A 27,850-nucleotide genomic window follows, 5' to 3' on the forward strand; every position below is an offset into this window, starting at 1 on the left:
AGAAGAACAAGTTTGTGAACAGTTCGAGTTCACTAGCTGATGAAGAGAAACAAATTTTTTCGAAATCTAATAAAGAGTTCTTTGAAAAGAGAGTTTCACAGGCTCAGTCTGAAGGCACGAGTCGGGTAGCTGATACTCGTACTTGTTTTAGGTGTGATAAGGTTGGTCACATTGCACGAAAGTGTACTTATGTGAAGCCTAAGACTGAAGCTGTGAAAGTTCAACAGAAGAAGGTTGATGTGAAGGGTAAAGCACCGATGATTGTTGAGAAAAGGGTTGTTGAAAAGAAGAATGTTAAAATTGACAACTTAAAAGTGAAAAATGAACCCGTAAAGAAGTTGATAACTCAAAATGGTAAATTTTACAAAAGGGTTGCAGTAACTCAACAGGCGTGGAAACCTAAAATTGAATCAAAAGTTGAGAAGAAAGTTTCAACTTCTGAGGTGAAAAAGGCTGAAGAGTCAATTACGGTTGATTATGATGCAAATTTTCCACCTCTCAAGGCTGAAAAATTTCAAAATTCAAATTGCGAGAGTCAAGGTTACACCTAAGGCTGATGAAGCATGGGTGGACACCATGTTTGATTAAACAGTTTGAATTGTCGGAGCTTCCTGGTTCGCGAAGCATGAATCAGCATCTTTCTTGAAGTTGTTTAAGTGATGATTTGTTATGTGCAGGATCTTCCAAAACTTGTATCCAGGTGGATCATGGATAGTGGAGCATCGAGACATATGACAGGGAAGACTGCATTACTGTATGATGTGAGAGACATTAACGGTGGTTATGTGGGTTTTGCGGGTAATCAAGGAGGAAGGATCATAGGTGAAGGAACGTTATCGAATGGCATTGTAACGTTTGAGAGAGTTAACTACATCGCTGAGCTGGAGAACAACCTGCTGAGTATCTCCCAGATCTGTGACAGGATGTATACCACTCATTTCACCGACAAAGAATGTTTGATCTTGAAACCGGGATTTGTGATACCTGAAGAGTGGATCATCATGAGGGCACCAAGAGTCAACGATCTGTACGTGTTGGACATGAGCGTTGCTACTACAACCACGGGTCAGGCTCATTGTTTTGTGTCCAGAGCAACGGAAAAAGAGTCGAGGTTATGGCACCGAAAGATGGGGCATATTCACCTAAGGAAAATGAATCACTTGGTGCATAATGATTTGGTCACAGGAGTGCATGTCAAAGGTTTTCATCTGGAAGGGGAGTGCATAAGTTGTGTCAAAGGCAAACAGAAGAAAAAGTCACACCCTACAAAGCAAGTCAATTCAGTTTCAAGACCTTTAGAAAGACTTCACATGGATTTGTTCGGTCCAGTGAATATTAAGAGTATAACAGGAGATTACTACTGTTTGGTCGTGACTGATGATTATTCCAGATTTTCGTGGGTTTCATTCTTGAAATCAAAAGACGAAACGTTTGACAGCTTGATGGCGTTGTTTAAAAGAATTGAGAATCTGTACCAGAGGTCTATCTGTAGAATTCACAGTGATAACGGTACTGAATTCAAAAACAGTAAGATGGAAGAATTTTGTGATGAAAGAGGTGTACTACATGAGTTTAGTGCTCCGTACACTCCGCAGCAGAATGGAGTTGCAGAACGCAAAAACCGGACGCTAATCGAGACAGCCAGAACGATGCTTGCAGATTCTAAGTTACCAATTAATTTCTGGGCTGAAGCTGTTTCTGCTGCATGCTATACTCTCAACAGAGTTCTTACTGTAAAGAAATTCAACAAGACGTGTTTTGAGCTACTCAATAAACGCAAGCCGAATTTGAAGTATCTAGAACCGTTCGGATCACCCTGTACGGTGATAGAGCCTAATGGAAAGTTTGGTTCGAAGAGCATTGAGGGAATCTTTGTTGGTTATTCAAGTCCTATGCGACGTGTCTTCGTTCCAAGTGAGAAGCGGATTATTGAAGCAGCGAATGTTGAATTTCAAGGTTACACTATGCCGCCACAGAATCCTGGTGATTCATGGCGTTATCATTATGAGAAACTTTGGGATTCGTTTGACATGAGGGAAGAATCAGAGGAAGAAGAAGATTTCTTTGATGAGCTGGATATTTTGCGAGAGTATGAGTCGCAGCTCAGGTTCCCAGCGGAGTATTCTAGAAGACCTCGGGAAACTTCAAATGACGATGAAGCAGGTCCTAGTAATGCTGGTGAACATGATGATGAAGTTGCTCCTGGTAATCAGTCGGAGGTGAATGTTGATCAAGAAGCTGATAACATGCCAACATTTGACCATGGTGATTCAGATCTTGAGGGGGAGCAGATCCAGTTATCAAGTCAAACAAACCAAGTTGGTGAACAAGATGCAGATCAAAATGTTACTAATCTGGAGGGAAATGTAGATGTTCCAAGCGAAGTGATGCTGAGAACTCTTTCTTATCATCCAGAGGAGTTGATCATAGGAGAATTGCAATCGGGCGTTCGCACGAGACGTCAAATTGACCAGGGCTTAACATGTTTTTATTCTACAGTAGCACCTTTACAAACTGAATTTTCATTAAGATGTTTTATCTCGCAGATCGAACCGAGAACTTACAAAGAGGCGCTTACTGAAGACTCTTGGGTCATAGCAATGCAAGAAGAGTTAAGTCAGTTTGAAAAGTTGGGAGTGTGAAAGTTAGTGGATTTGCCGGATGGTCAAAGGAAAATCAATACAAAATGGGTTTTCAAATGTAAGAGGGACGACAGAGAAGTGGTTGTAAGGAACAAAGCTCGACTCGTTGTTCAAGGCTTTAGTCAACAGGAGGGGATTGATTTTACCGAAGTCTATGCTCCTGTAGCTCGACTAGAGGCTATCAGAATTTTCCTAGCATTTGCGTCTTGGAAGAATTTCAAAGTATATGAGTTGGATGTTAAGTCAGCGTTTCTTTATGGCAAGGTCAAAGAGGAGGTTTATGTTGGTCAGCCGCCGGGCTTCACTGACCCAATCCACAAAAACAAAGTTTATCTGCTGGACAAAGCGTTGTATGGTCTACATCAGGCGCCGAGAGCCTGGTACGAGACTTTGTCTCAACACCTACTCGCTAACCAGTTCATACGTGGAAAAGTGGATGCCACTCTCTTCACTAAAGTCGTTGATGGTCATCTTCTGATAGTACAAATTTATGTGGACGATATAATTTTTGGGTCAACGAATGAGAAATTGTGCAAAGATTTCGAACAGGTGATGAAGCAGAAATTCGAAATGTCATCAATAGGGGAGATGAAATTCTTTCTGGGTTTACAAGTTGAATAACTACCTGAGGGAATTTTCATTCATCAAACGAAGTATGTGCATGATATTCTAGAGAAATTTGGAATGTCAAGTTCTACTCCAGCTGCTACCTGACGTGACCGTGTCGTCCCGATCAGTCAAAAACCCAATTAAACCTAGGTAGCTAGGGTAAGTCGGGTATCGAATCCACGAAGAGCTTGTGGTCAGTATTGCATGACCTGTTCGACTAGTTAGACTATTTACAAAAATGTACAATGTGATTATGAAGATTGCTAATTTTTATTTTTAGTTTGTTTAGAAAAATTATTAGAAACCACTAATTAGAATGAGTAAAAATAACAAGTTAGAAACAATGGTCACACCCGGTTCGACAACTGCAAGACCTAGAGTTTCTACACGTTAGACTTAATTTAGTTGCATTCGATTATTAACGGATTTAGTATTACGGGGCTTAGGTGTCAAGAGCTATCAACGTCATAGACAACGGACCGCACTACACTTCGTTACCAAGAACATGTAAATCCTAACCTATAGCAAGGCATAATTGCACATATTCATTTCACAAAGTCAAATTTAATAACTCATTCGACAATTCATGAATCCAATACAAATGCAAGACAATTGATATAAGTTTCAAATGGTTAAATACAACTAGTCACAAATTAAATCATAAACAAAATATTGAAACCCTATAATTCTTACAGAGTCTACACCGGGGTGAAACCCTAAGAAGATTAGCCGAGCATTGTGTGTCCAGATCCTCACCAAAAATCCTTTTTTTTTCTTTAGTCTGCGTCCCAGCAGTCAAACCGTAACCCCCGAGATGATATGCGGCTGCCACTATTTTTTCGATAATGCTGATGTTGGGCCGTGGATTCTTATGGAGCAACCCCCAAAAATAATAATGATTCTCCAATCTTGTTATGATCGTGGCCCAATATTAGTGGGTGAGAAGCCCACCAAGTAATTGTTTATGGCTGCCAATAAAATCGAGATATGTTGCTGCCTATTTTTCGAGAGCCCATAAACAATCCCACGTGACCACCCTTTGCCGTCCACCAATAGTGTCTCATGTGCGGCTCTTCTCATAGGTCTGCCAAGTCACGTGCACCTTTCTTTGGTGTTGTGATGATTTATTTTAATGATGATGATAATTCTTTTAATCCTTAAAAGTCCCCTCCTTTTCATGTGAGTATGACTGCCAAATAGTAATTATGATGTCCTTCAAAACAACTCCCAATGTTTCACAATGCCTTTCAAATGTATGCATGATGTTCAAAGAGGTCAGTCATCTGCATGTATTAATCATGTTGTCCATTTTTTTTCTCAACGATGCTATATGTTGGCCGCCTTTAGTGATATCACATATTCCGCTTAATCGTTAAACTCCGTAACTTCACCAAATTACGCGTTCTTACCTGCAAACATACAAACTCTCACAATAATCTAATTCCAATCATATAATCATATAAAACAATCTAAACCACACAGAATCAACCCTTAAACACCCATGTTTCACACTCTACATCACATCCCCACACTTATCGTTTGCTTGCCCTCAAGCAAATCTGTCTTTCACTTTCACGTGGGTCGAACGAGAAACACACTTCCCATTCCCTAGACAAAGGCTAAGGTCTAATGTCATACCCGGTTCAAACTTTGACACATTCCGAAATATTTAACGGTATAGTGAATAATCACATAAGAATGGTTACCCAAGATTAACCCGCCCTTGAAACTAATAATTCATGCACATCCCTCACAATGTTCTCTCCACTCGGTTTAAAATTGGCTAATAATTGATGCATTAGAGCTTTTTGAAATATCACTCAAACCGATTAGAACACGTACCCGTATAGGCTTGCAACTCAATCGTTCTCCACCACCGAACACGAATACTAAGTACAAGTCATAAGGTCTTTGGAGGGTTGTAATGGGGCTAGGCGAAAGGTAGGAATAGGATATTTGAAAGTGGCTAAAGTGATGAAAATTCGATTTTTATTACAAACAACTAATCTAAACAAAACTAACTATAAGCATCACTATGAGGCAACGACTTTCGCCTTTTATTCAACAAACTAATACTCGTATTTTTTTTTGTTCTTTTCTCAATGATTTCTCTATATTTTTTTTCACAACATTTTCTGTTTTTTTTTTTTTCTCTCTCTCTTTTTTTTATTATTATTTTTTTATTTTTATTTTTTTTTTGCAAACACAACTATAGAAACACATAATCCTATAATCGAATTTTCAACACACGGGTTTAAAAAGAAAAGGTTTACGGTTATGGGCTATAGGGTGGTCAAACGAAAGGTTTAGGCTCAAAGTGGGCGACTAGGGGATTTATTTGGGTAAAGGTAAGCAAATGGTGTAAAAGAAAAAGGTTTACCTAATGCCTTAATCATTCTCGTGCTTGTATTCGGTCTATGGTCTCAAACGTATCAAAAGATGCAAGTTCTACAATACATGACTAATGGTCCACTCAAACAAAGAAACATATATATGTAATTCTATTATGTGAAAGTGGCTCAAAACCTCACATATATAAAGGGTATGGTATGTGACGTGCATGATGTGCTAGTTTCTTAGGCGAATTATTCCCAAATATCCACCCGCTAAATACCCGTCATGCTATTAACTTGAACTTGACCATGACAAAAGACTAAATGAGTTGTGACATCCCTCGTTAACTTAGTTACTTGTGCTTTTTAGATTGCTTCAAACAAAGACATTTTGAAAAATTTTTGAAATTTTTCCCCCATCCCCACACTTGAGGTAAACATTGTCCTCAATGTGTAGTGTTTAGATGAACGGGTCAAAAATCGAAAAACTTTTACTACTCCCCCATCCCCACACTTGAGGTAAACATTGTCCTCAATGTGTAAGAACTAGAGTTTTTTTAAAAATGCACAAGGGATGTGACACGACTAACTTCCCCAAAATTTCACCCCGTAAAAATAATATACAATTTACAATCCACTTATTTGCTAACTAAAAAATCAAAAGTAAAAAGGGAACGTATGCACCTGATTTTTGAGCTCATTCCTCGTGTGCTCCTCTTCTCTTCATGAAAGTGGTTGTCCCACGAACCCAATGTACCTACAAATCTTAATCCTTGTGTAGAAGCATGCTTCTCACAACCATCAAAATTTGTTAGTTACCTAGTTCAACCACTTTTATGAAATTATTACCAAGTCATACTTTATTTTACTTTGATTTATGTGGAAAATAATATACAACAATAACAAGCCTAACTCACTTTCGTAGGAATCACGGTTGCATTTAGCTTATGCAACAAGCCCTTTTAAACCCCCCAATAGCTTGGGAGGACGAGAGGTCTCGTGAGGGTTATATAGGGAACACACCCACAACGTTCATTTAACTACTAAAAAAAATAAAACAAATAATAATACAAACTCTACAACAATTATACCTGATTTACCTCTCATGGTGGTCGAAGTGCACATTTGCCTACCGAGTTTCCAACATACGCTCGGTATTTGGCATGCCGGATCCATTCTCTTTTTATTTTGCTCGGCATGCATATTGTACAACTTTGGGGTCGTCTCTTGACGAATTGTCCAATGTCTTGCAAGGTCACCCTTCGAATCCTTATACCCGCACCCGCATCCCCAACTTTGTTGGTTGGAGTGATAAGTTTAGGAGAAGGAGAGATATGACTTTGAGCTTCTTTTGGATCCGATTCGTCTTGCGGTGTCATGTCTTCCGCTCGGTTCAAACATTCATTTTCTTGCTCCAGAAGATCTATAACCTCTTCCACCACATCACCATCAACCAGGGTACCATTAGCCAAAACCTCTTGGTCTCGCCTAAGTTGGGCCATCTCCTCGGTTAGTTGACCAACCTGAATAACCAAAGCCTCAAATGATTTGTCTCTCTGCTCGTCTTTCTTTTTCATTTCTATCATCATGTCCATAATCATATCGAGTTTAGAGTTTAACGAATCTTGAGGCTCCTCGTATGTCGGCTGAGGGGAGTCATGATAATAGTCATCATACTCCTCCTGGTAACTCGGGAAATATGGCAAGTCGGGTTCATAGTTGTTGTAACCCTGCTCTTGCTCATAATGGTAATCCAGCTGCGAATAGTAATATTCTTGGTAATCTGGTGGTGGTGGTCTATCGTATGGATAGTGTGAGGATGGACCATTGAAATCTTCATAATCCGCCCTCCTATATTCATACAATCCGCTGAGGTAGTCTTCCCGATCCTTGTTGGCTTGAACTTTTTCGTAGAAAACAGAGCAATCCTCTAAATAATGCTCTTCGCTTCCGCAACACTCACAGGGATCATCATCTACCCAGTTCATATTGAAAAGTAATTCCTGCAAAACATGTACCTGTACACACAAGCTCGACCACCCAAGGTAAAATCACAAAAATACAAGAAAGAAAACTAACACTAAAATCGAACAAGTAATGAAATACTAAGCGCACTAGCTCCCCGGCAGCGGCGCCATTTTGACGTGACCGTGTCGTCCCGATCAGTCAAAAACCCAATTAAACCTAGGTAGCTAGGGTAAGTCGGGTATCGAATCCACGAAGAGCTTGTGGTCAGTATTGCATGACCTGTTCGACTAGTTAGACTATTTACAAAAATGTACAATGTGATTATGAAGATTGCTAATTTTTATTTTTAGTTTGTTTAGAAAAATTATTAGAAACCACTAATTAGAATGAGTAAAAATAACAAGTTAGAAACAATGGTCACACCCGGTTCGACAACTGCAAGACCTAGAGTTTCTACACGTTAGACTTAATTTAGTTGCATTCGATTATTAACGGATTTAGTATTACGGGGCTTAGGTGTCAAGAGCTATCAACGTCATAGACAACGGACCGCACTACACTTCGTTACCAAGAACATATAAATCCTAACCTATAGCAAGGCATAATTGCACATATTCATTTCACAAAGTCAAATTTAATAACTCATTCGACAATTCATGAATCCAATACAAATGCAAGACAATTGATATAAGTTTCAAATGGTTAAATACAACTAGTCACAAATTAAATCATAAACAAAATATTGAAACCCTATAATTCTTACAGAGTCTACACCGGGGTGAAACCCTAAGAAGATTAGCCGAGCATTGTGTGTCCAGATCCTCACCAAAAATCCTTTTTTTTTCTTTAGTCTGCGTCCCAGCAGTCAAACCGTAACCCCCGAGATGATATGCGGCTGCCACTATTTTTTCGATAATGCTGATGTTGGGCCGTGGATTCTTATGGAGCAACCCCCAAAAATAATAATGATTCTCCAATCTTGTTATGATCGTGGCCCAATATTAGTGGGTGAGAAGCCCACCAAGTAATTGTTTATGGCTGCCAATAAAATCGAGATATGTTGCTGCCTATTTTTCGAGAGCCCATAAACAATCCCACGTGACCACCCTTTGCCGTCCACCAATAGTGTCTCATGTGCGGCTCTTCTCATAGGTCTGCCAAGTCACGTGCACCTTTCTTTGGTGTTGTGATGATTTATTTTAATGATGATGATAATTCTTTTAATCCTTAAAAGTCCCCTCCTTTTCATGTGAGTATGACTGCCAAATAGTAATTATGATGTCCTTCAAAACAACTCCCAATGTTTCACAATGCCTTTCAAATGTATGCATGATGTTCAAAGAGGTCAGTCATCTGCATGTATTAATCATGTTGTCCATTTTTTTTCTCAACGATGCTATATGTTGGCCGCCTTTAGTGATATCACATATTCCGCTTAATCGTTAAACTCCGTAACTTCACCAAATTACGCGTTCTTACCTGCAAACATACAAATTCTCACAATAATCTAATTCCAATCATATAATCATCTAAAACAATCTAAACCACACAGAATCAACCCTTAAACACCCATGTTTCACACTCTACATCACTACCCCACTTGCGACTAATCATGGGATTCACCCAGATCTCACCGGAGACAGGGCTGATGAAACGTTTTACCGTTCCATGATAGGTTCTTTGATGTATCTAACTGCTTCACGTCCTGATATCATGTACCCAACGTGCCTCGCAGCAAGATTTCAGTCTAACCCGAGAGCATCGCACAAGATTATTGTCAAGAGGATATTACGTTACCTGAAAGGTACTCCGTCATTGGGATTATGGTATCCTAGGAAAGGCGATTTTACGCTCGAAGGGTATTCCGATTCGGATTTCGGATGCTGCAAAGTCAACGCGAAATCAACAACTGCAGGATGCTAGTTCTTTGGTCCTAGATTGGTTACCTGGCAGTGTAAGAAACAAACATCTGTGGCACTATCTACATGTGAAGCGGAGTACGTTTCTGCTAGCAGTTGCTGCTCTCAGATCCTGTGGACACAGCAACAGATGCGCGACTATGGTTTGCAGTTTCTTAACACACCTCTGTTTGTTGATAATGAGGCCGCAATTAACATTACTAAAAATCCAGTACATCACGCTAAAACTAAACATATAGAAATTCGTCATCACTTTATTCGCGATTGCTTCGAGAAAAAGTTGATACGAATTGAGAAAATCCACACTGACGAACAAAAAGCTGATTTGCATACCAAAGCTTTTGATAAAAATCGGTTTCAATATTTGTTAAAACTTAATGGTATGAAATTGCTTTCAGTGTCGGATGGGGTTGTGAGCGTTGATGAGAGTACTGTTGCGGATGAAGACGAGAAACAATCTGCAATGGTTTGTCGTTTTTTTACATGTTTTGGTATTAAGGGGGAGATAGCTAGTTGTACATAGTTATACTTTCAGAAAATACAAAAACAGTAAAAAATGCAAAAATACAAAAACATGATAAAATTGAAAAAGAGCTTGTGTATATAGGGAAAATGATTGTACATCAGCTAGACAATTACAGTATGCTAAAGATTTGGAAAGACAAAATGAGTTAAACAGTCTCACTAACGATGTGTCGATAGGTTTTTGTACATTTAGTAAATTTATTCAGCATATAAACCTAAAATTTCAAACTTGTGAAATTCGTGGGGAACATTACTTGGATATATAGGTAACCCCTGAAATCTCGTTTGAAAGGTCCCATATTCTGAGATACTAGGTCTTTATACTCAGTGATATCTGGGGTATTATTCCGGGACTTCTGTTGTATGGAAGTACTGACCTAGTCCCCGAATAATACTTTCTGCAAAATGCTTGAAACATAGCATCGCCCTCAGCAAGCTGATGAAACAATAAAATTGATAGTCGCTGCTGTTGTAATTAAAAGATCCTCTAAAGGGGACACACCAAAAGTCAAGCCGTCATCTCTCTGCTGAACGGAAGTTCTGACCTGAGCTCTCACGGTTTCGCACCTAACCCCTTACAGATATCATCTGTGGTATACTCACCTGTAAGACTGAATATCTGGGATTCTGGATACGGGAGTATATTCAAGAGGTGGAACACATGAATTGAACTAAGTTCTTAAGACACGTAAACTGTATCCTGAGTAGATTGAAGTTTGTGTGAGAATTTAAGATGGATCAGTATATCGACAATCGAGGTGAATTGTTTAAGTCTGAGTATGTAATGCAGCTTAACGGTACTAGTAATTTGTCTGAAAAGCTGATATGATTCCCTGACACGCTCAATCAAAAATAAGTTTGTAAATATTTTACTTTTGTAGTTTAAGTTTTCTGTTATTTCATTTCTTAGTTTAGAACACATTAAAATCCAAAAAGATTTTATTTCTGCTTTATTTTAGATAAACCAGAGTGGAAAGTTGATTGTCGGATTCTAGAAAGATGAAGCAGATGCAGGAGATTCTGAGCTGAAGAATGAGGAGAGCTTATATTGTTGGAAGTTTGTTTGTTTTCTGAGTCTCAAACAAGTTCATTAACTTGATACTTGTTATTTCTAGAAAAAGTTGAAAATGATTTTACTAATTCAGTTTGATTCGTCAAAAGATCAACCAGGGTCATTAAGTTGAACTTGGTAGATTAATCAAGTATCAGGGTCATTAACTTGAATCTGAATACTTGAGTGGATTTCTAAAGCTGATTGTGTTTGTGGTTCATTGTTGAAAAGATACAAGTGTAATGTTATGTGTTGAGTAACAGGTTTTGGACTTCATCATTCCCACGGAAGCTAATTGTCAAAGCTTGAACCAGAACAAGACCTCAGATTCCAGCATACTGAGAGGGGGAGTCTGTGAAAGGAGGAGTCTGGATCAACATCCAAAGGGAAGACTGAAGATGGAGCTCGGAAAAGATTTTGAACCTGTGAAGATTGAGTTGTTACAATGAGGAGACAAAGTTGTAAAGAGACCAAGACTAAAGACTCAGGAGCTGAAGACTACGTCAACATCCAAGGGGGAGTCTGTTGGTGCATTAAGTGTCTGCTGACTACGTCTTATTAAGTCTTGTGTCTAGATAGGTTAATCAAGTGCTCAAACATGATTAAATTAGGGTTGTTTAGGTTTGAAATGGTTCTGGCCGTTTGAAGTCGCCTGGCCGTTTGAAACATGCTGACCGTTTGAAGCATGTCCGGTCGTTTGAAGCATGACCGTTTGAACATGTGTGTGCCATTCAAACGGAAGGGTCATGGGTCTATAAATAGTAGTTCATTTCAAACGGACAGTAACGAATGTTTGTGTGTGTGAGCGAAGGTGCTGTCGGATTTCTGTTAAAATCATTGTAAAAGCTCACGATCAGTAATAGAAAGAAGAATTGAAAGGAATAAGCTGTTTTTGACTTAGTTTACTTTGATTCCGCCTCTGTAAACTGAGATGAACTACTTCTACTGACGATTAAAGTCACCGGAACGGTCCAACATTGTGATAAACACTTTTCACGACGAGCTATTTTCTTGTTAAACTCACAAAAACAGAATCGAAATATTCATGTTACTTAGAGAAAGAAAACAAAGTTCTATTGAACAAAAGACAACATATAATAACCTTGATACAAAAAAAATAATTTATAAAATTTAAAACATCTTTCGCCTTAATAGAAAAAAATTAACTTAGTGGATGGATGAAAATTTATTAAAAAATATGTGACAAAACTATTAATTTTTTCGTATAAAAATTGCATGCATATTCTTTTTTATTATATATGTGACAAAATTAACTAAATAAAAGAAATTAAAAAGAGTTTGAGCATATTTGCCATTTTCGTCCCTGTGGTTTATATTTGCCATTTTCATCCAAATATCCTTTAACTTAATAGAAAAAAATAAACTAAGTTAGTGGTTTGGATGAAAATGGCAAAAAGTTACAAACGTGGGGGGCAAAATGGTACAAAAGTGTCATTTTGGACGAAAATGACAAATGTGCCCAAACCTCAGGGGTGATTTTGGCAATTAACTCAAAATAAAATCAACAAAAGTTGGCAAGTACACAAGTTTGAATACATAGCATAATCGTGTCTAAAAGTTGTTTCATATCCAACATGGTAATTTGCATACATTGTTTATTAACATACTAGCATGTGTTAACTATAAGTCAAACAAAAGTATACCACAATCGTGCATATCCTTGTCGCTGAAATGACAAGGCCGTAAAATAGTTTACTTAACAATACCACAAGAATACGGGCGGTGCGTTAATCCTATAGCACTATAATTGTTAAGGTAGGCTTGCAAAGTTAATGAGCATATAGAACACAAGAATGAATATAGCATGTAACAACAAGAATATAACAAATATCATGAATTAACGAATAGAGTGTTTCGGTGAACAAGTTTAATCGTGAGTATTTGATTTGTAATATAGTGTACATGTTGCACCCAAAGTGTGTAAAAGGAAAATGGGATCGAGTTTACTCACGATTTGCGTAGTAAATCCCACGTACGTGAGTTGATGTGTCGGAGTGTTTAGAGGAACCGTCGGGTTATCCTACAAGGATAAACAAGGCGTATGAGTTCGACGGATTTTGGAGTCGGAATACAATTGCAAGATGATTACTTAGTAGGAAAATACATAAAAACTATCTTGACAAAACATCCAAATTTGGACACCATGATTAGGTGTTTTTCATACGCACAAGTTTGCCTATTAGAAGTCCAAATATGAGGAGTTTAATCCAAGATATTATAACAATAACCCTTGACATATATCCATGAATTGGTTAGTGTTCAGGATTCGGTTGTTAGAACTATTTATATATATATATACACATATATTTGTCCCATAGTCAAGTATTATCAAGTATGTCAAGCAAGTAGGTAGGATGATGTTCAACCATTAAACCTCATTATATGATTCACCAAAGCACAAAATCATCAACTTAGTTCATGATTTCGGTTGGTCATGAATAAAACAAAGAATGGATAAGTAACTAATCATCTAAATCATCAAGAAACCAAGTGAAAACTCAAACTAGACTACTGCATTACAATCATGGCAAATGTTTGGAGACATGGTCTAGTTTGGACAATTTGTTGCTAGAAAGTTTACTTGATGACTTAGGGTAAAGAAAACAGATTAACTAACTAAGTGAGGTGGTGGAATCATAGTTGGAAAGCCAAGGCTTCCATTGTTCACACCTAACCAAAACACAAGTCTTTCAACATTGAAGGTTGAAAGCTTGGATGATTCCATCACTTGTAGGTTGTTTGGAACCTTTAGGGCAACAAATAAGTGAGGTTTTGAACCTCTAATCTTCTGGAAATTATTACACAAGCTCCACAACATGAGTTTAGTTAGGACCAAGTATGGTGCAAGAATTCCACAAGATAAGCATGAACAAGGACAACTTTCTAGAAGTTTTATAAAATAGAATTTTGAACTCACTTTGGAGCCCCATATAAGTGATGTACCACCTTGTTACAACTTATTCAAACAGTCCCGAACCCAATCACATTGTTCTTCCTCTACCCAAACCTGAAGCAACTTGTTTTGCCACTGTAATGTAATTGTTTCATTGATTCTCTTCCCATTCTTACAAAGAATACCAATGCACGTGAACGATAGATCTGCGTCTTCCTCTGATAAGTTGGCCGACTGAACAACCTTGCCAAACTTACTACCAATGACGTTAAACATCGGCGTCAATGACAAGTTCAACGGCACCCCATAAATTTTAACCCAAGCCACTCGTTCATACAGAAGCCATTGGCCTTTCCAAATCTCAATCTTGTGAAACCACTTGTCCCATACCTCCTTCTCCAACATGAAACTGTTTGCTTTGTCTTGACTTTCGAACTTTAGAAGCACGAAGAAAGCACCCACATATTTGATCTCTACAGTCTTGAAACCAGCCGCATAAATATTTTTCCTCAAAGAAATCAAATGCGAAAACTCTTTAACATTTGCTATAATAGCCAAGTCGAACCATAATGAAAATGCACACACGTTAGGAGCAACGTCAATGATCGGGTGAACCTTCAGTGTCTCCTTGTTTAGAAACTTATCCCTGAATTGCGTATCATTAGGTCGATATACATCCTCAGATCCAGAAGCATCAACCTTCTATTCCGTCCTCACTTTCGTCCTCTTCGGTTGTTTTCTTTGTCCCACATAATTCCCATCGACAAACTTTGCCACACTAATAAACATATTATTGTCCCCCATCTTCACATTCTTCATATTGCTCTCGAGTTCTTGTATATTATGAACGTCCAAAAAGTTGACAAACGCAAATCTTTGACCAAACTTGTCCAGTTTTCGAGCCACATAAACCTTATCAATCTTCCCATACTCCCCTAAAAATCTTTTCAAATCCTCTACAGAGCATTTATCCAGAATATTTGACACAAAGAACTTGGTGACGATCCCTTTCTTCTTTTGATTGTTGTCGGCGTTCCAATCCCCTCTTTTCCTTGTCGAAATCTGTTGCCAAGTTTATGTCAACATGATTAGTAAGACGTTAAAAGGGTGATCACTGCCGATCAATGAGACGATTGTAAGGGTTATTACTGCCTTAACAATGATTCATTTAAATGGTGATCACTACCAGCATTAATGAGATGTGAAGAGGTAATGGCCATCTCTAAGGGCATGTTTGGCTAAGCTTTTCCAACCAACTTATTGGCTTATGGACTATTCAAAAAGCCAATAAGTTGTTTGTAGTGTTTGGCAAATGGAAAAGTGCTTTTTAAAATGACTTTTTGATATGAAGGAAAATGAGTTTTTGAAAAGTTAAGAGATTGTGACTTCTTGATCAGCTTATAGCTTTTCAAACAACAAATTACCAATATACCCAAGAATGTCCCTTTTAGTCATTTTACATCAATAAGCTAAACCAAACACTTTTTAAAAACAACTTATTGACTTATTGGTTTTTCCTACCCCATAAGCTAATCCAAACACTTTTTTTAAAACTCCTTTTCAAAAAATCCTTTTCCCAAAAGTCCTTTTTAACTTAAATAACCTTAGCCAAACATGCCCTAAAGTCTCACTAATGGGAAGTAAATTAGTATTTTTTTTTTTTAAACGGCAAATTTGGATCACTGACGGACCACTGGAGTATCATCGTGTCATCAGCGGAACCACCCGATTGTATCCATCTCCACTAGGCATAATGTCTATACAACAATTCAGGAGAAAACCCAATAAATATGGGAAAACCCTCTTGTGGAAATCGAACCCAAGACCTATTAATCCAAAGTCTTATCTCACTCCGAAGATACAATTAGGCTATAAAGCCATGGTTAGTAAATTAGTAATTAGCTCGGCCCTTCTATTCAAGAAAGTACCTAAAAATGAAATTTCTCAAAAGGATATATAAAACCAATTTTTCAAACAAACTAATGATTATTTAGAATAGATCGTTTTAAACGCTATTTGGGTATATTAAATAAAACAAATGTTTTGATTTTACTAAAGAGCTTTGATGTGAGAATGAAAATACAATTATGTCACATCTCTATGGTCTATTATTAAACCAATTATTCGAAACTAATAATTTGATACATTTCAAAAGCAAAATTATTAAATGATAGAAACGACTATTATACTTAAGCTTGTATAATACGTTAATTATTTTCAAATCAAATATAGTGTGTAAAATCGGAGTCATAATTATTGAATAATTTGTTTTAACATTGACTATCCTTTTATAAGGACAAACAAACCTAATGTAGTCTACCCCTATTATTATTATTATTATTATTATTATTATTATTATTATTATTATTATTATTATTATTATTATTATTATTATTATTATTATTATTATTATTATTATTATTATTATTATTATTATTATTAATAATATTATTATTATTATTATTATTATATTATTATTATTATTATTATTATTATATAATTATTATTATTATTATTATTATTAGTATTATTATTATTATTATATAATTATTATTATTATTATTATTATATAATTATTATTATTATTATTTTTTTTTTTTTTTTTGAAACGAAAACTTCATTAGAAAACCATCACGAAACGGGGCGGCAACAAAACGAAAAACAAAACTAAATAATTACAAAATTACACCAATCCCCTCAAGAAATGTTCCTCAACTTTGATCTATTTCTAACCCAAAGGAATCCCAACGTCTTTATTTCAGCCAACACATTTCAAGCCGCGCCGGAGTGCCTTGAAACTTCTGATTGTTCCTAACCTTCCAAAGGCTCTAGCAACTAATCTTGACAATACCATCGAAAATACTTTTTGTCGGTTCTTTCAAACCCACATGGTTATGAAGCTCCAAGAGATTGGTAAACGAGAAGGCGTATATGGTAGGCACACGGCACCACACACTTATGTGTTGCCACAGGAAAGTAGAGAACCTGCAAAAAGTGAACAGATGATCAACCGACTCATCTTTGGCATTGCAGAGCAGGCATTATACATGATTTGAATCCTCCACCTTTAAGATACACTATACAGGATTTGAATCCTACACCTTTAAGATAGAAGAAAGACATCTTACCACCACCCATATGTTCATAAAAATGAATTATGTACCATCAAGAAATAAGTAATTGATTTGTCAAGTTGATATATTTAGATGAATTTAGTACTCTGAAGAATTAATTAATTATGATATTATCATTAACGACATAATTATTATTATTTTTTTTTTTTGTGGAAGTTCTCGTTTTGTATTTCTTGTCGTCACAACCAACTTTTCAACTATCATATATGATATTTTTGTTTATAGCTTGAGAATTTACATTGAGATAATATGAATTATGTACCATCAAGAAATAAGTAATTGATTTGTCAAGTTGATATATTTAGATGAATTTAGTACTCTGAAGAATTAATTAATTATGATATTATCATTAACGACATAATTATTATTTTCTTTTTGTGGAAGTTCTCGTTTTGTATTTCTTGTCGTCACAACCAACTTTTCAACTATCATATATGATATTTTTGTTTATAGCTTGAGAATTTACATTGAGATAATTGGTAAACGGACAACAAGTCGCGCTGCTATCCCCTTTTAATAGCAAATTCAAGCCTTCTAAAAACTACGTCCATAGATCTCGGGGTCATAACATTACTATGCATGACCCTTTGAACTCGACTAAATAGGTCCACAGCCTCTGGCGCCAGAAAACCAAAAGTATCAAAAGCAAATGGAATAAACACGTGTTGGTTGTCAAGTCACGCTTTTTCATGTTTGGTCACTTTACCCGAAGCAGCCTTTAAAGCAGCCTGACCTACCGTGAAAGCACTACCCCCTAAGCCCACAAACGGGGAAACCCCTGTTAGATCCACACATGCATGTTTTCCTCCTACCCATTCAAAGACCAGAATGTCGGCTGGTTGAAGAGTAGATCTCCCTTCCAACGGGTCTGTTAAGAAATTAACGGGTACCTCTTTCTTGGCAGAAATACCAGCGCACCTGAATATGTCAAAAAGGACATCTCTAACCAAATCATGTCGGTATTTGAACCCCGGGAGCTCTCTACAATGAACGGCATGCTCCCCAAAGGAATCCAAACACGCCTTATGACAAACAGGGCATACCTCATTATTTAATTGTTAATTTCCATTTGGTAACATCAAATGTATTGTAAAATATGTCGTCGAAATCATGAATCTAAGTCTTAACTGATATGGAAGGAGACTCGTAAATAGTTTGTGGGTATTCATAATTCATTAATCTTAAAGAAGTTAGCTCTAACCTATACACAATTAAGATTGTCTAACCTAAATACGAGATCCTAAATACATGTGTTGCTCATTTATCTAAATGGATTAAAGTTCTTGACGACTATCCTATCCGTAAAGAACTTGTAATAAAGTGAAATGTTGGAAAGTTGTAACGGATTGTAGGGTCAAGTTATTCTACAAATGCTTCTAATTGTAAGAAGTGTAAGAAGGATTTATAGAGTGACAAGTGTCCAATAAGCTAAAACTAAACCCACTACATCACCACCAAAAACCTAAACACCCACCCCCCCCCCACCCCACCCAACCTCCCCGGCAAAAAAAAAAAAAAAAAAAAAAAAAAAAAAAAAAAAAAAACTATACCTCACCAAAAAAAACCCCCAAAAAACCTAACCCCCCCACTCCCACCCCCGAAAAATCTAAAAAAAACCTAAACCCCCCCCCCACCCACCCAAAAACCTAAACCCCCCACCACACCCCCCCCCCCCCCGGGCAAAAAAAAACTATACCTCACCAAAAAAAAACCCAAAAAACCTAACACCCCCACCCTCCAAAAACCTAAAAAAAACCTAAACCCCCCCCCCCCCACCCCACCCCCCAAAAACCTAAAAAAAACCTACCCCCCCAAAAAAAAAAAAAAAAAAACCTAAAAAAAACTTTAAAAAATTAAACACCCACCCCCACCACCACCCAAAAACCTACCCCCCCCCCCCCCAATCCTCGGCAAAAAAAAAAAAACTTTTTTTTTTTTGGTGGGTGATGTGTGTGTGTGGGGGGGTTAGGTTTTTGGTGGTGGTGGATGTTTAAGGGGGTTTTTTTTTTGTAGTGGGGTTTTTTTGTGTAGTGGGGTTTTTTTGTGTAGTGGGTTTTTTTAGGTTATTAGACACTTGTCACTCTATTCTATAAATCCTTCTTACACTTCTTACAATTAGGATCCTTTGTATTTGATACTAATCCACGTATTGTAATAGATAGATTAAATGGATTGGTAAGTAATTCTTCTAAGTCTCCTATGACCGCTGTAGAGTCTATGATCAGGTCGAACTTGAAGCAACAATTACAAAGTACCAAGTTGTTTAATTTTCGCCAAACAGTGTGTCGGGTCACGTTTAGAAGTTAATCATGCATTTTGGTCCAGTCACGTGTGCGTATGGAGCCATTGTGGCTAACATGTTGACTTGATTAAGGTGATAGGTGTGGAGCCGTGTTTGGTTGGGTTCCGACCTCCTAGACCCATGTGTCCCATCTCCCATTTTCATATTTAAAAGAAAGATTCTTTTTTCGGAAAAGAATTCTTTTCATTAGACTAGAGGGTATGGAGAGGCTCATCCCTATAAGGATGAGCCGTCACGTAGGCGTCACATCACCATCCCATGAAGGATGGGCCTTCTTGTATTTTGAGGGGTGGAGGATGGAGCTACCCCACCTAATTTTTTTATAATTTTCTAACTTTTTTTTTTAACTTAATACAAACTTCATAAAAATTAAAAAATACAACATAAAACAACATAAATAAGTTCATTTCATAACATAAAAAAATACATTTCCTAAAAAATAAAATTACTAATCCTAGAAACGGTAAACATAAAAACGAAAAAAAATAACGATACGATTAAAAAAGTAAACAACCTACGACGTCCCTTTTTTCTTAACCTCCTCTTTCATCCTCCGATAAACCTCGCGTTCATCCTCCGGAACCGAGTCGAGAACCAACCTCGTAATTCTAAAATCCTCCGCTCGGGGACGATTTCTTCATCATCATCGTCAAGTTGAACCGGGGGTTGTGGTTGGGAAGTTGGCGGTTGCGATTGGAATTGTTCAAACGAGTTGCGTTGCATGATTTGTTGGAGTGCTTGGTATTGTTGCATTTGTTGAACTTGGGACATTTGTTTGAAGGCGTTGGGTGATTGTTGGAAACCCGAAAACGTAAATTGCGGAGACACCCATGAAGGATCCATAATCAGAGTGTAAGCGGGAGTCGAAAAAAAGTTAGGTTGGTTCAGGTTGGGATTGTTCGGGTTGGGATTGTTTGGGTTGAATGGATTCATGATTGTATAAAAAAGAGGGAGTGTATTTTATATAATTGGATGAGAATGGGAGAAGAATGGGAGAAAATGGTATAAAAATGGATGAGATGAGGTGTATTTATTTAAAGTTAAAAAGGTTTTTTTTTATTAAAATATAGCCGTTGTAACTGTTGGGAATTCCTAGTCTAATCCGTGGCTTACATGCGTGAAGGATAGCTAGGAGGATTGCTTGGAGTGCAAGACAAGTAATAAACAATATATTAATTAATTAGTGGATTGTTATCTAAGTATCCTATACATGTTGGGTTAGGATGTGTATTAGATAAATATCATGTAATTAATTAATAGGAGTCCTAGTTATAGTCTAACGCGTTTAGGTTAGCTATATATACCAATCTAGTTGGTAGGGATTGTAATTTGCAAGGTTTTGAGTTAAGTTTCCTTGATAATAAACATTGGGTGTTAGCCAATTAGTGTTCATAACTTCAGATTAACAACTAATCTGGTACCAATTCTCTTTAATTGGTATCAGAGCTGAACAACTAGATCGGAAAAAAGGGACCTGCGATAGTTAATCAACCAGCGAAACAAGAGGTTGATTGACTTCTACAGTTACCATACCTGCGAGCAAAGGGGGTGGTTGACAAGGAAAACTGAACCTGCGATTGAAGGGTGTTCGGTCGGATTTACAAGAAGAACTCACCGGAACTGTGTCTAATCGGAACAGAAGATCGGCACTGAAAGGGAGTAGCAGATTTAATCGGTTCTGCAGCAGCTCCTACCAGACGTAATCAGGCCGGAGAAACTTGGTTGTGGGCGATTGGGGTACGGTGAAACAGGACTCCGATAGCAAGGAACAACGTGAAAAAGTTTTTCAAAACAACACTGACGAGGTGCTTTCATTGAGAGACGTGGTGCTTTAACCTGTCAAAGATGGCGAAGGTGGGTGAATGCTTGCCTATCCTCTAGTAAGGCGTCTGTTCTTGTGAATGGATCCCCGTCGAAAGAGTTTTACCTCAAACGGGGACTCCGGCAAGGTGACCCATTATCCCCGTTTCTATTTATTTTAGTGTTGGAAGTTCTTGAAGTGTTCATGAAGAGAGCGGTTAGATTGGGCCTTTTCGAGGGAGTTCAACTTCCGAATGGTGGCCCGGTTTTAACACACTTGTGTTATGCGGATGACGTCATTTTTTTGGGTAGATGGTCGGAAAAGAATGTGATGAATCTCAAAAGAATCCTAAGGTGCCTTTACCTAGTGTCAGGTTTAAAGGTGAATTTAGCCAAAAGTAGCATAATGGGGGTGGGAGTGGATAACGATACTATTCTTGCTATGGCTAACAATCTTAGATGCAAAAAAGGCGATATTCCGTTTATGTTCTTAGGCCTTCCTATTGGTGAGAATATGAAGCACGTTAAGCCGTGGCGACCTATTATTGACAAATTTGCAAAAAAACTGTCTAGATGGAAATCAAAGACTTTGTCGATGGGGGGTAGAATTACCCTTGCCAAGGCGGTGCTTGGTAACTTACCGTCCTACTACCTCTCAATTTTTAAAGCCCTGCTAAAGGTTATCAAAACCTTAGAAGGTATCCGTCGGGATTTTGTTTGGGGTCACACGGGTTCGAGGTGCAAGATGAGGTGGGTGGCTTGGAGCAAAGTTCAAGCTCATATGAGGTTGGGCGGCCTCGGGGTGGGTGAAATTCGCACCCTAAACTGGGCCTTACTTCTTAAATGGAAGTGGAGATTTAAGCATTATCCGAATCACCTTTGGTCCAATGTTATAAAAGCTATTCACAACAGATCTGATGGTGTGCAAGACAGTCCACTTATAACTAATATTGCAGGGAATTGGAAGGACATTTTAATGGTCACAAAAGACATCGACAAAGCTGGAATTCCTGGAGCTGAATCGCTGGGTATTGTTGCATTGGATGGATCTTATTCAGTGGCTCAGTTTCGCTGGAAGGTGGCTGAAATTCTGAACATTCGGGTTATGTCGGATGGTTTTAATTGGAATGTGTGGACCCCGTGCAAAGTTTTATACTTCATTTGGAAGCTCAGATTGGGGAGTATTGCTGTCAAAACTGTACTTGCGCAACGCGGGGTGCCTATCACAAATCTGAGTTGCAGAATGTGTGGCCGCGAGGAGGAAACCATTGACCACCTAGCCGTGTCTTGTGTCTTTGCAAGAGCGGTTTGGTGGCATGTTTGCATGTGGGTCAAGGTCCCGACTTTTACCCAGCCTTTGTTAGTTCGGGAGATGGCGAATGGCTTAAAAGATATGAAAGGGTCGGCTTGCTGGAAGAAGGTAATTGAGGTCATTTTTTACGCCACCTTATGGAGGATTTGGAAGGCGCGTAACGCGTTAATCTTTGATGAGGTGCAATTCAACGTCACTAGAGTGGTGGAGGCGATTAAGGAGGACTTGTATTTGTGGATAAAGTGTAGATCTAAATTCAGCGGGTTAGATTGGGAGAGGTGGCGGGACTTTAACGTCCGAGATATTATCTTGTAATTTGTTTTTTTTCGGGACTCCCAGCTTCTTGTTGGCCCCTCTGTTTCTATTTTTATTCGAATAAAATAGCCGTCGTTCAAAAAAAAAATTGCTTTGTTTTGTCATACAGTATCAATTCACTTTAATTGGTACCAATCATCATTAATTCCTTTTAATTTTGCACAGTACCTTGGTTTTTTAAAAAAAAATTATTTTTAGTACCAATTTTTGGTTTTAAGTATTGAGTTGAATTTAAAATAAGGAGATTATTTTTCGATTCAGATTTGACCAAGTTGGAAACAGTTTTTAACTGTTGATTGTCTTGGTTAATCGTCGATTATAGTAGGTTGGAAACGGGAAACCGTTGATTGTCCTACGACGTTATCGACACGAATCGAAAAACAACTCGATTACAACCGCGTTAAAAGGGTTGTATTAATAAAATTGATTCACCGGGGACTACTAAAACCTATAGCCGACGAAAGAAACGAACGATGGTTGTGGGTGAAGGTTCGAATGCTCCGGTAAAGGAAACGAATCCAGGTTCGTTTCAGTGTCCGATGTTAACTTCAACAAATTACACGATCTGGAGCATACGTATGGAAGTTATTTTTGGGATTCATGGAGTTTGGGATGTGATTGATCCGGGTTCCGATGATGTGAAGAAAAATAACGTGGCGAAAGCTCTTTTGTTTTAATCGATACCGGAGGAACAAATTTTACAGATCGGGAATTTGAAGTCAGCAAAGGAGATGTGGGAAGCAATTCAGTCAAGAAATCTCGGTGCGGAACGTGTGAAAGAAGCAAGACTTCAAACCTTAATAACCGAATTCGATGGTTTGAAGATGAGGGATATCGGAACGATTGATGAGTACGCCTCAAAGTTGTCGTCTATTGCTTCTAAGGCGGCCACACTAGGAGAAAAGTTTGAAGAACAAAAAATGGTCAATAAATTATTCACTAGTTTGCCAAGGCGGTTTATACATATTGTAGCCTTGCTTGAACAAGTTTTTGACTTGAAAACGGTCGGGTATGAAGATGTGGTTGGTAGACTAAAAGCTTATGAAGAGAGGATCAAAGAAGAAGATAACGCACACGACAATTCGGGTAAGTTAATGTTTTCTAAATCTGAATCTTCTTCTAGCCGTGGACGTGATTCTAGTAGGGGTCGAGGATCTCACTCATCGCGAGGGCGTGGCCGTGGTTGGGATAACACCCAAAACCGTGGTCAAAAAGAAGAATATAAGACCCGAGACAACGGAAAGAAAAAGGATAAAAAGCGTGATTTATCGGGAATAAAGTGTTACCGGTGTGACAAATATGGACACTTTGTTTCAAGATGTCCAGATCGATTCAAAAATAATGAGGCGAACATGGCACAAGCTGAGGAACGAAATAATGAGGTTGATGGAACATTTTTTATGATGAAGACCGATCAAGAAACTATCTTTTTAAACGAAGAAAAGGTTTTGCCAAAGAAATTTGAAGTCGATTCTAGCGAAAAAGATGTTTGGTACCTTGATAACGGAGCCAGCAACCACATGACGGGTAACCGGAGTTATTTTGCAGAGCTAAACGAGCGAATAACTGGAAGCGTGAAATTTGGTGACGGTTCGCGTGTGACGATTAAAGGAAAAGGGTCGATTTTATTTGAAGGTAAAACCGGTGAACAAAAGCTTTTAACCGATATTTATTATATCACGGATTTGCAGAGTAACGTGATGAGTTTGGGTCAAGCAACCGAATTTGGATGCGAAATTCGAATGAAAGATAATTTTCTAACGATGTTTGATAGTGGTGGAAAATTATTGATGCGAGTGGCTCGTTCGAAAAATCGTTTGTACAAGGTGAAATTGAAATTGGGCAGTCCCGTTTGTCTTATGGCGAAAATCAGTGAAGAATCGTGGTTATGGCATGCGAGACTCAGGCATGCTAGTTTCAAGACCTTGGAGAAAATCAACGAGATGGTTTTAGGAGTTCCAAAGATTCGTCATGAGAATAAGGTGTGCGAAGCGTGTATGGTTGGAAAACAAACGCGAAAACGTTCCCAAAGAAGGCGACTTTTCGAGCATCACGAACACTTGAATTAGTCCATGGTGATTTATGTGGACCAATTTCCCCATCGACCATGAATGGTAATCGCTATATTTTAGTTTTGATTGATGATTTCTCACGATATATGTGGTCGTACTTGTTAAAGGAGAAAAGTGGAGCATTCGAAACAATAAAATATTTTAAGGCGATGGCGGAAAAAAAGACGGGTAATTTGCTCAAAACTTTACGGACCGATAGAGGTGGAGAGTTCACTTCCCGAGCGTGTAATCGTTTTTGTGATGAAGAGGGCGTTACGAGACACTTGACAACCCCTTATACACCACAACAAAACGGCGTGGTCGAGCGTCGAAACCGTACACTTATGGAGATGGTTCGAAGTATTATGAAAGCAATGAAGGTTCCGAACTATTTATGGGGTGAAGCGGTCAGACATGCGACTTATTTAATTAACCGGTCTCCTACGCGTGCATTGGTGGGAGCCACTCCGTATGAAAAATACAAAGGTAAACAACCTAATTTAGAACATGTTAAAATTTTTGGTTGTATTTCTTTTGCAAAAGTCGAAACAGATATTCAAAAGCTTGATGATCGGTCCGATATTTTGGTGCATCTTGGAAGCAAACCCGGGTCCAAAGGGTACCGTTTATATGATCCGAGAACTCGACAAATTGTGGTAAATAGAGACGTGGAATTTGACGAAACAAGGGGGTGGAAGTGGAATAAAAGTGCTGAAAATCATACCGGAAGTGAATCTGAACCGGGTTATTTTACCGTTTACTGGGGTAGTGTGATTGATACTGGCTTTGGGTCGATAAATTCAAGCCCAATGATGTCTGAAATAGCTCAGAGCAGCCCAGAATCAGCTCAGAGCAGCCCAGAAACAGCTCAGAACAGCCCAGAATCAGCTCAGAGCAGCCCAGAATCAACTCAGAGCAGCCCAGAAGATGAATTTCAGGTCAGGCGTTCCACTCGCCAGTCTATTTTACCTATTAAATATAGTGACTACGAATTAAATACGTGCAAATTGCTTTTAATTGATGACGAACCAGCTAATTTTGGCGAAGCAAAATTAAAGGGGGAATGGGTTAAAGCAATGCGAGAAGAAATTAATTCGATTGAACGAAACCGTACATGGAAACTTGTGGATTTACCAAAAGGCGTTAAACCAATCGGTTTAAAGTGGGTTTTCAAAATAAAAAAGAATGCGGATGGAACAATTAATAAATACAAAGCGAGACTTGTAGCAAAAGGGTACGTGCAGAGACAGGGTATTGATTTTGATGAAGTTTTTGCACCGGTTGCACGAATCGAGACGATTCGGTTTCTTATTTCTCTTGCAGCCGTGGAAGGTTGGGAAATACACCATTTAGATGTGAAAACGGCGTTTTTAAATGGTGATTTGGAGGAAGATGTTTATGTACTTCAACCGGAAGGATTCGTTAAACCGAAAGAAAGTCACAAAGTTTACAAGCTTTTCAAGGCGTTGTACGGGTTAAGACAAGCACCTCGGGCTTGGAATATTAAGCTAGATTCAATGTTGAAGGCATTAAAATTCCATCGGTGTACTAAAGAACAAGCCGTGTATCGAAAGATTGTGGGTAATTCTTTATTAATATTAGCCGTCTATGTTGATGACCTATTCGTTACAGGTTCAAGTTTGTCTATTATTAATGAGTTCAAGAAAGAAATGGCGAAATGCTTCGATATGTCTGATCTTGGAAAATTAACTTATTATTTGGGTATCGAAGTTTCACAAGGCGCAAATGGAATTAAAATCAAACAGGAAGCATATGCCTGGAAGATTTTAAAAGAAGCGAGGATGCACGAGTGCAATTCGGCTCTTGTTCCAATGGACCCGAATTTAAAGTTATCAAAAGCTGAAGACGAAGCTGAAGTTGAAGCAACCAGTTATCGAAAAATAGTTGGGTGTTTGCGTTATTTACTTCAGACACGTCCGGATCTCGCTTATTCAGTTGGCATGGTTAGTCGGTACATGCAAACTCCAAGACAGAGTCATGCGGTAGCTATTAAACAAATACTCCGATATTTGAAGGGAACCGCGAGCTACGGGATTACTTATCCGAGAAAAGCTGAAGGTGTGTTATGCGGCTATAGTGCTAGCAGTCCCAACATTGATGATGATGATGATGGTCGGAGTACAACGGGACACGTGTTTTATTATGGTTCTGCACCAATTACTTGGTGTTCGCAGAAACAGAGTACAATGGCATTATCATCATGTGAAGCTGAATACATGGTAGCTAGTTCAGCAGCTTGTCAGGCTATTTGGTTACGAGAATTAATAAGTGAAGTTACTGGAAGACAACCGCAGAAAGTGATGTTAAAAATGGATAATACTTCAGCAATTGCGTTAGTAAAAAATCCGGTGTTCCATAATCGAAGCAAGCATATAAAATCCCGATTTCACTTTATTCGGGAGTGTGTTGAAAACAACGAAGTGGTCGTTGAGCATGTATCTGGCAGCGAGCAAAGAGCGGATATACTGACAAAGGCATTGGCGAAAATCAAGTTCAAGGAGATGCGGGATCTACTTGGCGTTGAAGACCTCCCGTATACGAGTATACGACTCAGAAATTCAAGGGGTGAATGTTGGGAATTCCTAGTCTAATCCGTGGCTTACATGCGTGAAGGATAGCTAGGAGGATTGCTTGGAGTGCAAGACAAGTAATAAACAATATATTAATTAATTAGTGGATTGTTATCTAAGTATCCTATACATGTTGAGTTAGGATGTGTATTAGATAAATATCATGTAATTAATTAATAGGAGTCCTAGTTATAGTCTAACGCGTTTAGGTTAGTTATATATACCAATCTAGTTGGTAGGGATTGTAATTTGCAAGGTTTTGAGTTAAGTTTCCTTGATAATAAACATTGGGTGTTAGCCAATTAGTGTTCATAACTTCAGATTAACAACTAATCTGGTACCAATTCTCTTTAGTAACGGCTCTAAATTTGAAAAGTGGCCCGT

At 38.2% G+C, this 27,850-nt stretch overlaps 2 protein-coding genes across 2 annotated transcripts; both read left to right on the forward strand.

Moving 5' to 3' along the window:
- The first annotated feature begins 21,603 nt into the window (after positions 1–21,603).
- On the forward strand, positions 21,604–22,824 carry LOC110944033. Its single transcript, XM_022185757.1, has one exon. The coding sequence runs from the start codon at positions 21,604–21,606 to the stop codon at positions 22,822–22,824; it is 1,221 nt and encodes a 406-aa protein (XP_022041449.1).
- Positions 22,825–23,555: 731 nt separating this feature from the next.
- LOC110944031 lies at positions 23,556–24,893 on the forward strand. The gene has a single exon (XM_022185756.1). The coding sequence runs from the start codon at positions 23,556–23,558 to the stop codon at positions 24,891–24,893; it is 1,338 nt and encodes a 445-aa protein (XP_022041448.1).
- Positions 24,894–27,850: the final 2,957 nt, after the last annotated feature.

The sequence above is a fragment of the Helianthus annuus genome, chromosome 14 (genome assembly GCF_002127325.2).
Source record: "Helianthus annuus cultivar XRQ/B chromosome 14, HanXRQr2.0-SUNRISE, whole genome shotgun sequence".
NCBI lineage: Eukaryota > Viridiplantae > Streptophyta > Magnoliopsida > Asterales > Asteraceae > Helianthus > Helianthus annuus.

What these genes read in the sequence shown, in the direction of transcription:
- LOC110944031 (XM_022185756.1), top strand. Translation starts at nt 23,556, where the DNA reads ATGTGGGAAGCAATTCAGTCAAGAAATCTCGGTGCGGAACGTGTGAAA.
- LOC110944033 (XM_022185757.1), top strand. Translation starts at nt 21,604, where the DNA reads ATGGGGGTGGGAGTGGATAACGATACTATTCTTGCTATGGCTAACAAT.